Consider the following 20,074-nt stretch of genomic DNA (forward strand, 5'->3'; position numbering starts at 1 on the left):
TCTCTCTCTGAGGTAATCCATAACCAGTGACAGAGATAGTTTGGAGGGTTGGAGGGCAGTGGGAATGGCCAGTGCATGTGGACTTTATAACTAGGACAGAACACCAGAGGCAGAGAGAGTTCCAAAATAGAGACAGGTGACAAATGACTTTGCTTGCTGCGTTATGACAGCATCACACACCCAATAGCACATTATGTAGTCTGAACAGACCTCGCTTAACAGGGTAGATGGAGCTTTGTGCGCAGTAATGGTAAAACAGTACTGCAGCCTTCAGAATAATGTAACTTTTTTTCCAGTCATTATGCAGAGTTTGTCATGAAAATCATCCCAGATTACTCTTCAAATGAACTGAAGAGCAGGGGTTTTCACATCTCTGTGATAGTCTAACTTGTGTAAAGCGCTGGGAAAGAGAACAAAGCACTTACGATGTTCATGAGAGTGAGGACATAGTTCTGCACGTGCTCTTTGCCATGGAAACGCACCACTGAGTCATCCACGGCAAGGAGAACCTCGATGTTGTAGTCATCCTTCTTGGCGTGTCGGCGTTTGCGATCAGACTCTGACAGCTTCTGCTCCACGAGATCTAGAGTGTTGGGAAGCTCGGCAATTCCAAAGATCGGCACTGAAACACAACCAAAAATAAATAAATAAATAAATAAATAAATCACATTCAGAAGCAGGTTCATCAATAAAACAGACACAAGAATGTTACTTTTGCGGACAACTCCCAACTGAATTTGAACCAGTGTCTTTTGCCTGGTCCTTATCAGTTCAAGCTGGTCACCTGTATCTGTATAACTGAGAAAGACTGCACCTGGTACATTGAGGTCAAAAACAATCTGAGCACAAGGTGACACTGAAGAACAGCACTGATAGACTTCAGTAAATCAGATACACATGCAGTTTGGAAACACTTTACCCTCAGTTTTAATTACTGTTTACGCGCTGGTCTATGGACAGAGTGAGGTTAATGTGGCTCAAGACAAGAGATGAATTGCAGAGAACAAGGCAGATGGTATGGCAGCTTGTGTTTTCGGAGACTGTTCCTCCAGCCAGAATAACATTTGTTTGATCTCTAATGGCTTCTGCATTTAACAAGACTTTCTCAAACAGGTACTTCTTAGCAGGGGGTGAATGGAGACTTGAAGGCCAAGGACATCAAGTCTGCACACACATCAAATTAGATTCTCTTCATAATTCATGTGCTGCATGCCGAAATTTGGCATTTATTTTAGCACTATTATTTCATCACATTATTATTTCATCCATACCTCCATCCTGAATACCCTCTACCAGGACAAATGCAGACTCACAAGGTCAGTCAAAGAATGTGGGTGTGTGTGTTATACTATACAGACCAAGACATTCTTCACACAAGCGCAAATGGAAGTAGCTGCGCCCACCAACGGAAGAAACTGTATCCATGACATCATCAATCTCCTGTATCTGCACATATAAATAATCCTGTAAAATGACATCTGTGAATCACTTGTCAAATGTAAGAGAAAAAACTAGTACACTGTATTCCATTTCGGACCAAAAAAAGAAAATAGCAAAAAAGAGGAGTTCTCCTGGATGATGTAACCGGGTGAACTGAGTGCATTTCTGTGGACGTAAGCAAAACAAATCTTCACAAGACAGTTTCACAAAAATAACCTCAAATTGCACGTTTAACTTTAAAACAGATTTACTCTGATGTTCCTGTCAAACTGAGAGGGCTGTAAACTCAAACAGTGAAAGTGTGTTCTGGAATAATCCCAGATAAAAAAAATGGCCAAGCCGACGAAACATTAGTGGAACGCACTTATGATACTTGCTGGCACTCAAAACATCATTTTTGCCCTCTTAACAGCTGAGGCCATTTGGAGAGATCTAAAGCAGCCCAGCTCTGGACGGCCAAGGGATCTGCACACTTTAGCTCTCTAATTGCCCTGACACACCTGTTTGAGCTCATCATGGCTTTGATAATTAGCTGATGAGTTGGTTCAGGTGTTTTGGAGAGATCTAAACTGTGATGGGATTCTGTGAATAGGACTGAGAAAAAAACAGATTGAGATGACTCACACTCCGTTAACAACATTAACGAAAATTCGAGCTTTTTCAGAGCTGCGTGTCTTAAGAAGGCAGAAGGAATGCAGCTGAAATCTAAAAACGTCCAGAGTAAAAACAAACAGGAGTTATAATGTGGTTAATTTTGCTATGGGGTGGGAATTATTACATTCCATGATAATTGTATGGAATCTGTACCTCGGTACACACAGCCATATGGAGGGTGGCATTCTGCCAAGGGTGAAAGTAACAGGAAAATTAAGGCTGTGCTAATGTCCTAAACACTTACTCTGCTGCCGTTTCACAGAGCTTTCTCAGGTGAATTAGTATTTTACATGCAATTAAGACCATTCAGAGAAGGACCTCAAACTGAGTTCATGATCATTCTATTACTCAAAACAATGCTGAATATATATATATTTTTTTTTCAGTCCAGGTAATACAGCTTCATTTCCTGGACTGACTGAGCTGAGAAACTGCCCAACTCTGAAGTTCAAAGCGGGTACATCACATTATTTCTCAGACTAATCAGTCCTACTCTGGACACAATACACAAGAGAGAGTATCACCAGACAGTCTTACTACAAAGCCTATCCACCAAATATGACTCAACACACAAAGTGCAACAGCAAAGAAAGAAGAAACAGGAGTTAAGTATATTTATTCCCACAGTCATTAGCCGAGCAAAACCAGTCTTCACAGCTTAGACCGATGTCTCGTGGCAATCCTCTGCCACACAGTCATGTTTGTTCAGTGTTCACCAAAACCCACAACACCTATTTACAATATTTACACCTGTTTACAGCTTTACTGTTGTTGTTAATGTTGTTGATTACATGTTGTTTACATGTGTGACTGAATCAGCATTTTAAAAGGTTTCAAACTGAAAGCTGAAAAGAGACAAGGAGAAAGAGACGTGGTGGTGGACAGCTTGGTTAAAGCCAGAGTTCACAGTCTCTCTGAGAAATGCCAGAATCTGTGAGAAATGTCAGAGATGAGGCCAAGACTTTGTGGGAAATGATGGAATGTGTCTTTCATTAAATGAACAGACATGTTTGGGAGATGGTGATTTCCAAATACCATGACCACTGATGGGTTACAGTGTGCACACACGGACACAACGGCTACGCTACATGTGGCATTTCATATTGAAATTAACATTCTCAACACCTGAACAAAGTCCTCTGGGAAGCAAACTGTCAAGGAATCTCTCTTTATTGGAAAACAGTAATACGTATGCTATGCAAAAGCAATTCTATAGAGACCTAACCATGTTTCACAGTGCATAAAACTGCACTGACACTGCCATTCTTATATATTCAGCAGCTTTTTGATGTCTTTTCCCAGCAATGCAGCTTTAAGAAGTGTTCATTCACAAACAAGTTTAATTAGTTTATTAAAGCAAGAGGTGAACATGGATTCAAAGCTTCTACAGATGTAACGAACCATTCCACAGGTTCTGGAACCATTCTAGCCATCTATATGCCAGCATTCTTAAAGCAAGAACTGTATGTATTATAAATCCACATTGCCTTTTCAAAACAATGTGTCACATGATCAAAGAGAAACATCAGAATTATGGGTTGTTGTCAGAACCTTTTATTTAGTCATTTGAGAATTTTTTGTTTTGTTTTGTTTTGAAACAGTGATTAGTGCCAGTTTGGCCAAGTGCCAAATTTTGTTCCAATTTGGGAAGGTGGATTCCTTGCACTATCCCAGGTTCCCATCAGAGCACTATGACGGTGCCAGCCTGACGTAATGAGGACAAGCACACGCACCCTCAAGTATATAAAAAATTAGTCACCGCCACTCTTCACCTGACCTTTGACCTCCATCTCCACGGGAGCAGAGCATATGTAGAGGTCTTCACCGTTTCCCTAGATTTACCTGGAACAGTGCTGAGACCCCAGTGATGGCAGTGGGGTGTTGCAGGTCCCCTCTGCACATGGCCTGTGGTGGTTTTTGCAACGCCCTGCCCAGCTGGAGGTAACACTTCAGACTCACAACCTCAGTGATGGGTCACAGTTTAAAATAGCCTTGAGCCCACACCCAAACCCCCCAGATGGAGTCCTCTCAAATGATCTTTCTAGAAAATGCAGCATCACATACACTTTTACAATGGGCAGAAAGCATATTTCCAAGAGGTTTTCTCCCATACAGATGAAAAACGTACATAATGTTTGTTTGTTTTTTATAAAGTCACATTACAAAATGAAATACCTTTTTGCCGTTAATGTTGCAAATTTGTTCCTTCACTTTGTACCAAGATTAAAGCGTAATTTCTGAGAGAAACACTTCTTCGCTGGTTGTCCTTTAAAAAATGTCTGCTATGTCATTAGAGGCGTGCTCCCATGAGACCAGTTTGATATATATAAATGAGAAAGCATTAAAAATGCAGTGGCAAAGATATCTCAGTAAAATGTTCGCTGCGATATCCTGCACCTGCAACAAATATAAAAGTGTGGTATCAGGGTGGACTGGGTGGGGGGTGTTTTGCTGGTGCAAGCAGACACTATTGCTATTTTTAAAGAGAAAAACACATTTCAATCTCTTGCATCATCTTATTACAAGCTAATGAGGTGATGTTGATTTCTAACATCATTTGCTCAAGTCAGTGAGAAGCAGTGTGAAAAACTAATATGATAAGAAAATGTAGGTTAACAACACATGATCAACAGTCACACATGATTAAGCCACAGTGACTGTACTAGTAGTATCTATCAGTATCTACCAGTATCTGAATTATTTGACACTTACGCACATGCACACACACGCAGAAACACGCAGACACACACACTCACACAAACACACACAGGCAGACACACACACACACACACACAGACGCATACTGACACACAAACAAACACACGCGCGCGACTCATAAGTAGCATGTACATTCATTAGGCAGGAGGCCAGGAAAACAAGCGAGAACTTTGACGCACACACCTTTTGATGAAGGAATGAACTGACAGATGAAAAGAAAAAGATCTGCTGATGCTATCAGATGGTTACACTCCTCAGTGTGAAATCCTCAAAGAAGCAGACCAAGAATTCATGGTGTAACTGAAGTCATTTTTCACTGGGATACAAAGACTTTTTTTTCCCCTCCCACCAGAGCTTCCATAGGAGCCTCACATTCCTGGTTTTACCGGCCGTTACAGAACACTGAAGCAGTTGTGTCCAGCTGCTGGTCCGTCTACCTCCACACAGTGAGGAAATGAGAGTTTAGAGAGTTCTGGAAGCCTGGGGCACTTCATTGAAGCTTAATAATTAGACCCCAGACTTGGCCTAACTCAGTGTCTAACATGTTTGTCCTCGACGGCTTAGTATGGGTTCTCTCACTCGCTGGCACGTGGCCTCATCTTGAGGGATGCCAGCTGAAACGCTTCGGAGGGTTGACTGTTTGGCTTGTTTGTCACTGTTTACTGCTGTTCGCCTCTCAGGAGCTCTGAGGCTTTAATCATGATCATTAGCAAAGCCTATTTACTTTCTCTCCTACACCGCTTAACCCAACTTTCTTTAAATACACAACGCTATCTGTAGAAATGGTTCCAAGACCACCCAACACAAACATGCAGATGCACACATACACAGACATGCACACAGGCACACATACACAGGAAAAAGACACACACACACGCACGCACAAACGCATGCAAACACACACACGCACACAGAGTTCTCCAGTAACCATCTTTGCCTACCTGCATTGTGCAGGTCCTCGCTGTTTTGGCTCGGCTCCCGTTTGATGGCTGACCTGCGGTAGACCACGTGGACACGCCCTTTCGATTCCTCGTCTTGCTGGCCGCGCTCCAGGGGTTCAATGAAAAACTCGCCGTTATCAGTTCGAATCAGACCTGCCTGCAAGCAAGACGTCTCTGGGTTAGTCAAATCCTCCAGCAAGAGGAGCACCAGATAATACTGTCCAAGCTAACATTGGTCCAGCTATACCACAGGTCAGGGGGATCTTGGAGAGACAACAGCAGGATATGATCTCGAGATAAAAATTCCTAATGTTCTCAGTTTGTGCACCCGGAAAGGGAAATCTCACTGCCCTCTTTAATTAGTGTCTCATTGGTACAGTTGACAGTCTTTGCCTTGCGTCCATTTAACAATTCAAACCAGATACAGCTCAGTTGGTTTTGGCAAAATAACTTGTTTTGACAGTAACAAAATATGACAGGGATTACTAATTCAGTCAGCATGGGAATGTGAAACAAAAAGTAAAGTGGTGAAATTTAACAGAATAAAGATGAGTTGTTCACAAACATGGAGGTGATACGGTCAGACACAAAAACAGTTCTCAGAGTGTAATATGGTTAATTAAAATCAAAGCGTTGAATAATAAAGGAACATTTAGTAACCCACTTTATTGGCAAGTAATTCACACAGTTTTCACAAAAAAAATAGAAACTTAGATTTTGGTGGGCTGCATCACGCCCCTGCTGATATTAGTGCAAGCACCACTTTAGAACAGTCCTCCATCTCCACGTTTTAACATGCTAAACACAAACGCCATGAGTCCCAAATAAAGTCAGCGCTCAGCCAGAGAGAAAGAGAAATGAAAGACTAACACAACATCTCTTCATTCACCATGACTGTAAATTTAAATGTCTCTGCATCCCAAGCTAGAACTCAATGACGTCTACTGAATAAGGCCATCCAGTCACTGAGACAGAGCCAAAAAGGCAAAGTTGTTTGTCTGAGTGACTTCCACACTGCATACAAATTGTAGATTACATACAAAACTATGAAAAGCAGGACAGAGAGAGAGAAAAAAAACCCATAAACACATCCTGCCAGGTTAAGGTAAAGGGTAAAAAACACCACACCCTCCCTCTTTTTCAAAATACGAGCAAGCTATCATTTAAGCTGCTGAAAAAAAGACTCAAAACAGCATCCACAAGCACTCTGGCAGATATGCAACCTATGTGTATATTTAGCCGCCCAGACCCAAATTGTCCCTGGTATACAGTTGAACAAAGATCTCCTGGAGCTAGTGCTCCCTGTGTCTACACACAGTCAACTCAGTGTCCACGTGTTAATCCGCCAGACGCTTTGCCTCGCACAGGATCGACCTGGGGTGTGGGCGGCTTGAACAGCTGATGGAGAGAAGGTGAATTTGAGTTGCAGGCAGCGAAGGCCAGGGGGGAAAGTGGGGGAGGGGTGAGGTGGGGGTGGAACGAAGGGGGGGGGGTGATGGGCTGGCCAGGCAAAATCTGAGACCAGGAAATGCCGCGCAAGGGAAGCTGGAATTCTTTCTCTGTGGTCGGGGCTCTTTTCTCCAGCGAGAGGAACGTGAACTCCGGAGAGTCTGGGCAGGACGTCTGTGCTGTGACAGGAGCCAAACATCTGGGAGGCACTGAGCAGAGAGCAGAGAGCAGACAGCAGCGGCACAACCCAAAAGAGAGACTCTTCTTTCTTTCAAACGGGTGTCTGAGGCCATACGTTATCAACAATTACTAACCCTCTAATACCACAGCACTAAAAAGCCTGTCACAACAATTAATCCTTCATCCAATACTATAAATGTCACATGCTACAGGTTAATTACTGCGACTGCAGTCACCATAGCTACCAACATCATTTAGCATATAGCTTTCACTCAGAACAACTTTGATTCTTTGTGGAGTTCATCCACAGTGACTTAAATGCAATGAAGAAATGCAAGCTTTAACGTGGACTGTTAGAGAATACAGAAGAAACGTCATCATTACTTCACTGTGTGCCAAAAGCAGTCTCAGAGGCCTGTTATTTCATAAGTTGCTTAAATTTTACAGTAAAATATCTCTTTAAGCTTTATGTATCAATTCATGTTGTCTTTGAGCCAATACAGTGTCAAAAAAAGGGCAGGTCAGCAACTCAAGTTCAAGATCATTACAGGTCAATTGTGTTCCATTTCCTTTTTCCATGCTGCTCTACGCTTTAACGGATCTCTCATGAATAAACCCAGGCAAACACGGAGCATGAAAAAAGACTTTTTTAAAAAATCGCACTGCAAAAGAGCAGGATGTGTCATTGCCCTTTGACAAAAAGTAAATACACTGTACCTTAAAGCTCAAACCTACACTAAATTCCACATACCAACACTACTGACTTTGAAGGTGGATATTTATGCAATTGTGTGGGCTCTCCTTTTCCACCCTGTCATCCTTAAGCCGTTTTCACACAGGTTGTCGAGGATCTCCGGATACGTGACTAAAGGGTGGATTCAAAGACAGAAAAAAAAGAGTCCTTGATCAAAAAAGTGTACACCCACAAATGCCAGTTTTTTGCTTTTTTGGGAATTCTTTCATTTTACCGCCTATACAAAACTGTACCAAAAGTCTTCTCTGAATGCTGAAAATGACACATTTGTGGACGAAATGCAATATTTCCAAAAATCCAAGGTGCAGTATGGAAAAGAAGGCACATGGAAACAGAGAAAAAAAAATCTATGGAGGACGATATGGCATGGACTCATAGGGATTTTTTTTACTTGAGGTGCTTGTTTTAAAAACATCCAAGGGGAATCATCACACAGGGTCAAAGTGTTTCATAGTGAGGTACTAGAACATACAGCTAAACATACAGAAGATAAAGGACCCCTCTCCCCCCCAAAGGAATGTTTGCACAGAGATATTCATTGTCATTCCACAGCTCAACATGCAATTTAAGAGAGACTGTTTGTCAACCTATAATTTGTAGGCAAAGTCAAACACTCTTTTTCATCAGAACCACTCCTGTGGGGTAGACCGCTAATCTTTTTTTGTCTTTATCCAGGACAGCCTGTTTTGGGCCTTTTCATGTATTCTGAATCCCTATGAAGAAGCTAAATATAAGCTATGAAATACAAGATGTGAGAATAAATAGCATTTAATGAGATTACACTGCCTTCTGAAGTTTCAAATGACTGCCAACAGTATACCACCTTCTGAGACACCAGCTTAACCAGGAAAACAAAACAAAACAAAACAAAAAACAAAAACAAAATGAGATCTCAAATCATCAAAATAAACAAAAATGTTCAGAATGTTATTCACTATTATTAAACAGACAGCTGTTTCTCAAAAGCAGACAAACACCCAGGCACTCCAACTGCCAAAGAACTCATTCATGAATTAAAAAAAAAAAAAATCTTTTTAGGTATATATACTAGCGACCCCCCCTCTGACCGTGGAAAGAAAAAAAAATGGCGGGCAAAGTTTTGCTGAGTCAGCAGAGGAGTTTGAAGTTCTGAACTGTGGGCCAGGTCCTCAGAATGAGGGATTACCTCTTTATTCCTTTTCATTTGTTTTCACTTCACCCAGCGGGCTAGCGGGAATAGCATACATAGCTCAAGCAGGAAGAAGCATAGAGTGTTCTCCCTAGGGCGTTCCTGATGCCTTTGTGTATTCATTTAGATAGTAAGAGAAAGGGATTGTTTGTTACCCCTTCCATACTTCAGTACTGTTTCCACTTTTGCTTAAAGTTTTGGGTGGGTGGGGGAAGTTTTGTTATTTTGTTTGTCTGTTGTTTGTTTCATTGGCAAAGTTGATGTTTTTGCATTGCGCTCTCCTGAAGTCCTCGAATGACTTCTTTCCTCTCACTTTCGCTCTGTTGCAGCACATAAATAAAGGCAACAGCTCAGTGAAATAGGGTTCTACTCCTGAGGGTTGCTGGTTCAAATCGCAGACTGAGAACCAAACATGCCAGAAGGCAAGTTCTAATGTGTCCCTGTTCTTCTGAGAACCGCCCCTGTGGTCTAAAGCAGAACACTAACCGTACTGTGACAGGGTAGGTCCTGTGGTCTAACGCAGAACACTAACCGTACTGTGACAGGCTAGGTCCTGTGGTCTAAAGCAGAACACTAACCGTACTGTGACAGGGCAGGTCCTGTGGTCTAAAGCAAAACACTAACCGTACTGTGACAGGGTAGGTCCTGTGGTCTAAAGCAGAACACTAACCGTACTGTGACAGGCTAGGTCCTGTGGTCTAATGCAGAACACTAACCGTACTGTGACAGGGTAGGTCCTGTGGTCTAACGCAGAACACTAACCGTACTGTGACAGGGTAGGTCCTGTAGTCTAAAGCAGAACACTAACCGTACTGTGACAGGGTAGGTCCTGTGGTCTAACGCAGAACACTAACCGTACTGTGACAGGGTAGGTCCTGTGGTCTAATGCAGAACACTAACCGTACTGTGACAGGGCAGGTCCTGTGGTCTAATGCAGAACACTAACCGTACTGTGACAGGGTAGGTCCTGTGGTCTAACGCAGAACACTAACCGTACTGTGACAGGGCAGGTCCTGTGGTCTAACGCAGAACACTAACCGTACTGTGACAGGGTAGGTCCTGTGGTCTAACGCAGAACACTAACCGTACTGTGACAGGGCAGGTCCTGTGGTCTAATGCAGAACACTAACCGTACTGTGACAGGGCAGGTCCTGTGGTCTAATGCAGAACACTAACCGCACTGTGACAGGTCAGGTCCTGTGGTCTAATGCAGAACACTAACCGTACTGTGACAGGGTAGGTCCTGTGGTCTAATGCAGAACACTAACCGTACTGAGACAGGGTAAGTCCTGTGGTCTAAAGCAGAACACTAACCGTACTGTGACAGGGCAGGTCGTGTCTCCGCAATCCCCTCTCCCTTCATAGCAATCGTCAAAACAAAAGCAATGGCCTTACCACAGTTAAAACAAAGGATCAAAAGCAATTCTTGTTTGTTTGGGCCAATTCTGCAACTTAAGATTCAACACTCAGGGTTTCATTTGTTTCAAGGATAATTTCTTGACACTGAGACTCCCAGGGGGAACTTTGTGCTGTAGCACTTTCCTATAAGAGCAAACTCCTGCATTCAGGTGGAATAAACATGGCAGTTCTGTGTCTGGTCACACAAAAAAACTACATTTTCAAGAGAGTTCTCCAGATGTTTTTTTTTTTAACCTCATTACCAAGAGATCAATACAAGACTTTACTAAGCTATTTGTCGTGCATTGAGCTTCTGTAGTGTCTTGGGCGTTGAATTATTTAATTGATGACTACAGTGATGTGAATGCAGTGGACAATTTTCCACTGGTGAATCTAACACACCATCCACATCAGGCAGAAAACACTCAGGAGGACATCAAGTCATTCTCTTAAGAGTGCAACTCCGCCATGCTCTACACTGAATATGCACACTATTCACAGGAGGGAGAACGGTTGCATAGATTTATGGAAGATAGTCCAGTTGCATCGGATTTAATGAAGAGCGGCTGTTTTTTTTTTTTTCATTTTCATCGCTATACATGCTGAGGGTTTATTTATCTCCCTGCATTCAGACCAGTACTTACTCTATTTGTCTTAAAGTGTACGAGTGGCCAACATAATTGAGCGCTGAGACAATCTTCTCAAACTTGTCAGCTGTCGTGAAACATGTGTCTACTGGCAAAGGGGTGTGAGCACACTGCTAAGTGTGAAGTAATTGGTGAGACACAAAAACAGCTCGGCAGGCAAAGAGCCAGCCCGAGGAGAGCTGACAGACACAGTAATAATGGTATCCTGCAGTGCCATTATCCGTCATTAATCCTCTGTGTAACACAGAGGACGAGAACTGGCCCCTGTTCCATGAACCCCTCTCTTAACCTCTAGGTCCTTCATCATAGTACAACATTCCCACGGAATGTCATATTCACATGGGGTGGCATTTTTTAATTAAGCCATGGATTGAAATGTTGGTGGTGACACGCCGTTCTTAGCTCTAGGAAGGTCTGACAGACAACCCTGTGTGCCAGACCTGCCGCAAAACAAACTGTACCGAACTCCAAAATGTCTGGGCGATGGTGTTTTTTGGGGGGTTTTTTGACTGTGTTATGCGTGTTAGGTGGCAAAGTTGTTGCTGGGCGGTGCTCTCTTTTTTTAAACTCCACAAAAACATGTATGGCTGTCGTGTCGGACCCAAGCGGTGTGAGCGCTCATGTTTCCATCAGGCATGTAATTCGATCACGCGACATTGATGCAAATTCCACAAACACACACACACACACACACACTCGCGTGCACGGGCACAGATGACCACACATACACACACAAGTCAATGTAATGATAGTCATCGCTCATCAGCCAGAAACAATGATGGCAACACATCTATAGCACACACAGCTGTTGTCAACTAACAGAGCAGAGGCATCCAGAGCCTGCTTTCACCATGCTTGCTTTTGTCTTTCAGCAAATGCTTTAGCTTGGCAATGACTGCTGTCTCCAAACAATTTTTAGCCGCACTGGCCAGATACAGTGGTGGCTTTCATTCTGAAGTCTATTAACTGCGTTCGTCATTAAAGCCAAAAATACACGATAGGAAATCCAGCATAAATAGCAGCTGAGACTTGTCAGTATGTGGAACACTGGATCCATCGGGCACGCTGATTGCTGAGAGATGTGCCAGCTTACCTCTCTAGACCAGTGGCATCAGCCCAACATCACGTAATGATGTCACGCTACATTCTTTCAGGGAACTCAGTAAGGACCGGTTGGCTCTGGTTGCCACATAAGGAGTCAATGGGCTCACTGGGCAGACAGGTTTTGCATCGCATGCCATACATATTCCCCTATTTCCAGAACCGGAATGACATCTCCATGGTGATATGAGACTGTGAAGACCGCCATCTAAAATAGGCCAATTTCAGTCATCAGCCATCAGTCTGGTATTGATTGGATTTCATGGCAGCTTTAAAAATTCTGAACAGCAAACTGAAACTCCACATTAGCATTTACAGCATTACCTTCTTCTTTTTTTTTTATACTCCGTTTGTTGTGCTGCAACAGTATAGTGCAATGGAGAGGAATCAAAGTAAAATGCACACTCTGCAATTCCTCAAGTAACCTACATCTTATGTCGTCCAAGTTCGCTCCTTTACTTTATTTGACCTCCTCCCCTCAGGCTGCTAAGCTCTCTTCCCAGCAACACTGAAAAACATAAACGTGCCTGGTATGAAAAAGCTGAAGACTGAATCATAGCTGGGGGAGGCAGGCTGAGGATCTGCCACACAGAAACAGTGAGTGCAGATGTGCTTGTGTTTATGTTGGCCCGGGCCCCCTGGAACACATGGCCCGAAGTTCTATCTTCACTGTGTCAAGTCGACTTCCTCGCAGGAGACGATGCCTTGTCTTCACGTGACAACATTTGTCACGTAAAATTCATGACCTAAGAGCTCACAGTGGGACAGCTCCCCCCTCCCCCGGCCACACACACACACACACACACACACCATTTGGAATCTGTAATTCACATCCATGGAAAGAGCAGCTGCTTCATCCGGAGGGATTTATCTGTACACTGAATGTGATGTTGCTCACCAAAGAAGACAGTTTTTCATTCTTAGGGCACAGAATGCACCGGCATTGCTCTGATCCCACTGATTGGCCATGAGGTTTCTCAGCCAGAGGAATAAAGATATGGGTCTGGCTCTAGGTCTCTGAAGAAAAGATCCAAAAAATCCAGCGACACTCACAAAAGAACAAAGATCTCTCTCAGAGATCCAGGTGAACTTCTTCACTGATATAACTTATGTAACACTTTGGTAAAAAATCAACCCAGAACAAATGAGTAGAAAAAACAACCTTGCTTTGCCCCAGTGATATGGTTGTGGCTTTTTTTTTTGCCATTGACTGGGCTGCAAATCAATATGTGCCGGTATCCTTTCATAAGCCAAGAGCAAGGACGACGGACAGATGTGACAGGATGTGGACTGGAAATGATGCTGTGTGACAATAGGACTCCACAGGGTGTGGGGGCATGTGAGGTTGTCTGGTGCTAAAATCAGTTAATCAGTCCCACAGATACAGAGTGGGCAGGGACACTGAAGTGGCCCCACTCGTGTCTGAGACACTTTATGAGAGAAATGTCCTTAGCGCCTTTTCACTCATGTTTGTAGTAGACCTACTGTGTTCTACTGATAAATAAGTTTTCTTGTGACTCTTCCCATTTTAAAACATAGACATTAATCAAATCTATTTTGATAGACTACATCAGTGGCTGAGATTCAGATTCAAGAAAGTGTGATAAGGTGGTTATATTTTGATGAAAATTCATTTTCTCTGACATAATTTACCAAAAAATGATCACTGAGGGAAAACAAAGAAAACAGATCAATGGTTTTTCTTATTCATTGGACCATGTTGTGCAGTCATAAATGCTACTTGCCTACATTTTTTGGATTGTGTACTAAATATTCACATGTTTGTTGCTGTGGGCGGTTTAAGTCTGAGCTGAAGTCATCAAAGTTCTGAGAGCTACTCCAACTGCCAATTTACTGTTTTACAGTTTGTGAGAATGATCTATGCCACAAGGCTAGGCAATAAACTGCATCTTTTGAAAACTTACACAGAAGGGCACAGTGAGTGGCATTTTTTAACAAAACCTACTGTTTTCCAAAAAGAAAAGAAAACTGGAGAGAACACTTTGTACCCTCCATACCACCTGATAAGGATCATAATCATTCTGTCAGTCTACACAGGATCACATTGTTCCTTTGCTATTGACAGTAATTACCTCACAGACAAGACAATGCCTCTTTAATGAATGATTTCATTGTGAATGCATACGTGTCTGTTCCAACACAGGTGGTCTCTGCCTCATGCAGAAATCAGTTCCTCAGACAGGATATGGGGGGGGGGGGGGGCCCTGTTGTATGACCTCAAATCAGCAGAGTCATATTCCACACTGAGCCACAAGGTGTTAAGAGTTGCAGATCTGTGAGGGAAGATTACAGTCTAACAACAGAAACTGAATGCACATCAATGGTCATTTAACAACGCAAGCAGGAACTTCAAAACAACCCTAATCTGAGGTTACGGGTTGGCTTTTTAAAAGCATAACTCTCTTTCTTTTACACACAAACGCACACACAGACACACAAACACACACACACAAAGAAGGCCTAATCTCTGTCTTTCAGGATGTGACAGCAAAAAGCCTTACTGAGATACCAACAGTGAGGAATTCCACACAGTCCAAACATAAACACAGACATACACCAACAAAAACAGGTCAGCCTATGTTGCAAGGGTGAGTAGGGTGCAAAACGCCAGGTGTTTTCTGTCAGTGCTGCCCTTAAAATGACAGCTTTCACAACTTAACCTAAGGCTAGGGTCACACTGTCAGTCCAAATCCAATTTTTTGCATATCCGATCATAATCTGATCTTCCTGTTTGACTGTTCGCATTATATATTGCAAATGATCAAAACCGATCTGTGTGTCCAGGTGGCTATCCTCATTTTCAGTCTTATCGACATTGGTTACTATAGTAATGACATTGTGCCAGAAAGTAGAAGTAGTTGATATAAACAAACTAAAGTGGAGGGTAATGAAATGGGCTTGCTTATTTACAACCTGGCAATGTGGAGCCACAGCGCAAGTTTTATAAAAATAATGAGACAGTGTCAGAGACAGAGGAGGCTTGCCGCTTTATTTTGTGCAGCCGTCACCGCTGGTATCACTGTCCAACGACCTACAACCGCTCATCAATGGCTCCCTCCACCATGAAACTAGCATGTTTCCTGTACGTGTCATGTACACGTGAACTTTACATGGTGTCAAAAGTAACAAACGTAAAAAAAACCCAACTAAAATCCAATCACAGCAGTCAGACCTAAATGGATTTGCAAAAATGCGATTTGAATCGGATTTCAAACCACATACGAATGTGGTTTGAAATGGATTTGTAAAAATCAGATCTCAAGTGATTTTTGCCTGTTCAGACTTGCTACATATGATCGGATTCCAATCGGATATGTACATAAATCGGATTTGGACTGACTGTGTGAACTCCTCGGTTTTCCCTGAAACATCCCTAAATTTAAAGCTATGCTTGGATGCAGTGTAGGACATCAGGGTCCCCTCCCCTCCAAAAAAGATGACTTTGCTAACACATACAGTAACACATGTACTGTAGAGATTCCTCATAGTTTCATCTTTTGTCTCATAGTGGAGTCAGTGATACATTCCATCACGTGAAGTAATGACTTGAAGTTTACACACAACCTAAACCATGTTTCACCACACAGAGGACGACTGGCTAAACATTGACCAGTTGGGAGGTTGGAGAACTCGAGTAGAAGTTTGAAGAAAAGTGTACTGAGTTTGGTTGTTGTATGGCACTATGGGAGAACTGTGAGATCGTGTAGAGCATCATTCTGTCAGACTAATTCAGAACTACAGACAAGTTCAAACTTGTCTTCTTCAAGTTTGCTTTTAGCGTACCCTGACAAATCTGAAATGACTGCTTTAAAAAAAAAAAAAGAAAAAGAAAAACCTACAAACAAAGGAACCATGACAATGACTGCAGCACCTTACCAGGAAGAGTTGAATAACTTTGTCTTCCAACCCCAGCCATATTATAATATCGTTGATGAGAGCATGAGCCAGTAAATTTGGACCTGTCATTGCAAAGCTCACAAAGATTTCAAGTGATAACGCATGTAGGCTGAGATTACTAAATCTCAGTTGCTCTCTACAGCAGGTACTGACTGTTTTTTTTTTTTTTGGGGGGGGGGGGGGGGGGGGGGGGGGGGGGGTCTTTTTTTAAGGTTTAAGTTTCAGCTCAAATTAGTCTCTCAAATGTTTTTATATCAGTTTTGTGCAGCGAGTGTCTCCTGGTACATGTCTCTGGGCATTGGTAATGAAACAGGTGGCTGTCTGTTGCCACTGGCACAACAACTACTACATATTGTTCAGGAGGGAGGGCACTTTGCACTGGTGGTCAAAGCTGTTGTCATACTCTTTCCACACATTCACCAGCAAACACCAGTGTTTGTGTGTGTGTGTGTGTGTGTGTAGGTTGGGGGAGTGGGGGTATATAGCTGCTTGACATGTGGAGCTTACATAAGTATTGGAAAAACAGAGGCTGCAGCCTGTTTCAGCTTAACATCCCCTAAAGGTATTGAACAAAAGGAATCATTACTTTAGAGACTGACTGTTTACTTTGTATGTTGTTGTCGTTGTTGTTTGTTGGTAGCTGCTGTTACGACGGAGTTACTTACCAGTCCATCACAGTTGCTAATGGCTACAGAGGCCTCGGGCATGTTGCTAACATCCCCAGTGAAGACACAGTCGCCATGTATACGTTCCTTGGCCTTTTCCTCGAAGTCCTCCTGCCACTCCACAGAGGCACCAGGAGCTACGAGCCTTCTGTTGGCTCGCAGGCGTAAGTGCAACTCCTTACCAAAAACAGTGACGTTGAAAAACAAGTGCTGCCCATTTGAGGTGACAGGAGACGTAGCGGGGGCGCTGCGCACGACGCGTCTTTTTCCAGGGGCCGATGCGACTTCCTTACTTCCCGTTCCCGCTGATACCACGTGAGAAATGTACCGGCCGTGACTGTCCGTACTGAATGGTACAATGAGACCGTACTCACTTAACTTTCCAGAGAGGCTCGCTGATGGGAAACAAAATTTAATTTAGAACCGCAGAGTAATCAATTACCAAAACATTTTTAATGAAAACTGCTAGTGCATAGACTGAAAAAAAATATGAATATGCAACATCTCGGTGTAACAGTGTCAATAGACTAAAATTAGAGACAATCATTAACTGTTATTTAGTGTCCGCATATGAACGATTAATTTCTCTTTGAGTTCACGGAGTTTTGCGCCCACGTTCAATAGAGGAGAATATATAAGCAGCCCGGAGTATTCAGTTTACTTTTTAAAACTTGTTATTACTGAATCTCCAGGGTGCAATATCCTATCCAGCTGTTTAATTTTAAGCCTCGTTGACGCACTCACAGAAAACAAAAACGCCAAACAGAAGAATGAGGCGATATAGTTTTAATTCTCTCTTGTTCCTTGGAGTAACGGAGTAGCTTTGAATTAGGAAAAAACTTTGCTTAAAACAACATTTTTACACTTACCATGTGATTTTGCAGCGTGTCGGTAATCCAGAAATAAAAAACTTACTGAACAGTACATCAATAAATAAATGTAATCCATAGCGGTGTCCTCTTTGCTGTATGAAAGTTGCTTCTTCAAACCAACTGCAGGGAAAGTTTTCCTTTTTTTGTAAACTGCGCGCACTCCTCCTGAGGTCGTTTCATGAGAAAAAATCTCTCTGTGTAACTTCAGCGAAATTGCACAGCATTCTGAACTTCACTCCAAACGCCAAACTGACGGGTACTCACAAGTCGCTCCAATCCTTTGGCCTCTGTTGAACTGGGCATAGAGCGGGACGGCCCCATCCATTTAGAAAGGGCAAAAAAGCGAGGCTGCTGATGACGAAAACTGCAGAGCTAATCACTGACTCCGAAAAAAAAGTTGGATAGCCTGCAGACAGTAGTGGATCTGGGACCAGTTGTAATGCTTGACTTTCTGTTGCTACTTATCAAACTCTGAAACGAGTTGATTTCACTAAACAAAAGATCTGCTGTGCACAATACCGCACTAATGTATGGGCTCCAGAAATCGCTGAAACGTTGAGACGTCAGTTTCACTCTGGAAGGACTTTTCCACTACGCTGGTCGCTTAGACAGCAGTCCAAAGTTTTGTAAGAGGAATACTCTCACCGACTAGAAGGAACTGAGTTAATCTTCCATGATATAACAAATAATAGTTACCCTTGTGACTATAGCATAGAAGCATTTTAGCGTGTTTGCTCGGGGTAGAAATATGGAAATTCTTTGCCGTAGAGAAATGAGGTCAGAATGTTGACATGTCCGCTGTCCGGACCTGCAACAGGTATATTTCATTATTGTTCTCCGTAAGGTCAATATGTCAAAAAATTTCAGAGGGATTTATTCAAACTCACATATGCCAGAATTGTATTTGGATCCATTCACTCGCCATAACTTTCATAACACGTTGTTTAATTTACTTTCGTTTATTATCGTCTCTCAGGCAAAGTTCAGACAAGGTCTTTTGTTCATACTTGAAAAATTACATCTAATTTTGGAACTTCACTCAGGCTTTAATTTAGACTTTGCCGAGGATGAAATAATTGTTTGAACTGCAATGCATGTTTTTCACAAATAAAAGAAGTATGGGCTTAAGTTCTTAGCATGGGGGATTTTGACTTTTATGTAGGCTACCTGTCATTTATATGACTTGTTATTGCTATGGTGATACAACAAATAGTCAAACATGATCTAAAAATGAAATGAAATAATTCATTTCTCATCTGTAATAAGTATCAGTGATCAATATGAAATTCAGATGCTCCATGAATTGACCACAAGGTAAATGTCCCACTGAAAACAGAGCTAAACCAAGATATCTTTATTTGCTGGTAGGCTCATCTCACTCCAGATTAGCATCTCACAGCTTTGCAGCTGCTTGGAGGATGACTCTATTCCATCTGGGGGCTACTCCTGGGGTTACGTGACTTGTTAACTCCACTGACCTGTCTCATTATCAAGGAGAGAGACACTAACATTGTCTGTGATGACTCAGGGACCCTTGTCTGGTATGAACTGTGGTGAGAGAATTTGGGTACGGGCATTATATTGTCTACCACAGTATCAGTCACCACTTTTCCTAATCTAGTGACTCACTCACACAGGCTGTTTTTATGCCTTGTTTACCCTCTATGGAGACACAAAAGGGTTTTTTTTGGCACTTTCTTTATTGAATAGAAACATTCACAATCTGGGATATGGTGGGGTTTCAGTGGTGTCATAATAAATTGTACTTACACTTACATTGTGTTCATTCTGTTCAAAACATACTCCACACTATATACACTAACCATGTCTGATCCACTGGCTTCTTGGTGAGAGTCCTGATTTGTGCTGGCACATCAGAGTGGATGGATGCTGGATGTTGTTATTAGGCTGCTTATATGAGTGACTGCAAAGCACTGTAGGGTTGTGATGTTATGATACCTTGGTTTAATCAGTGTTATAAATCTGTCATATGTACAAAGTAACATTTTTCAACATTTTATAACATCATACGTGCCTATTTCCACATCTGATGTGTGTAATTAGACAGGACAGTTAAAGTGGAAAAGGAGACGTTATTTGGGAATGCAACAGTTCACTGAGCACAGAACCATCATCTGTTCCTGCAAACTCCTCTAGCTTTATGTTGGA

The 20,074-nt window shown here is 42.4% G+C and overlaps 1 protein-coding gene across 1 annotated transcript in view; it reads right to left on the reverse strand.

Moving 5' to 3' along the window:
* Positions 1-17,981, reverse strand: part of adamts14 (ADAM metallopeptidase with thrombospondin type 1 motif, 14) — a 48,731-nt gene extending 30,750 nt beyond the window's left edge. Inside the window, exons 1-4 of the mRNA XM_030774867.1 lie at positions 17,899-17,981; positions 17,034-17,424; positions 5,754-5,910; positions 426-622 (exon numbers count right to left, since the gene is read on the reverse strand). Of these exons, the coding sequence (XP_030630727.1) occupies positions 426-622; positions 5,754-5,910; positions 17,034-17,424; positions 17,899-17,981 (828 nt within the window). The remainder of the gene's footprint in view (positions 1-425; positions 623-5,753; positions 5,911-17,033; positions 17,425-17,898) is intronic.
* Between the last annotated feature and the right edge of the window lie 2,093 nt (positions 17,982-20,074).

This window comes from Chanos chanos, chromosome 5 (assembly GCF_902362185.1).
Source record: "Chanos chanos chromosome 5, fChaCha1.1, whole genome shotgun sequence".
NCBI classification, from domain to species: Eukaryota; Metazoa; Chordata; class Actinopteri; order Gonorynchiformes; family Chanidae; genus Chanos; species Chanos chanos.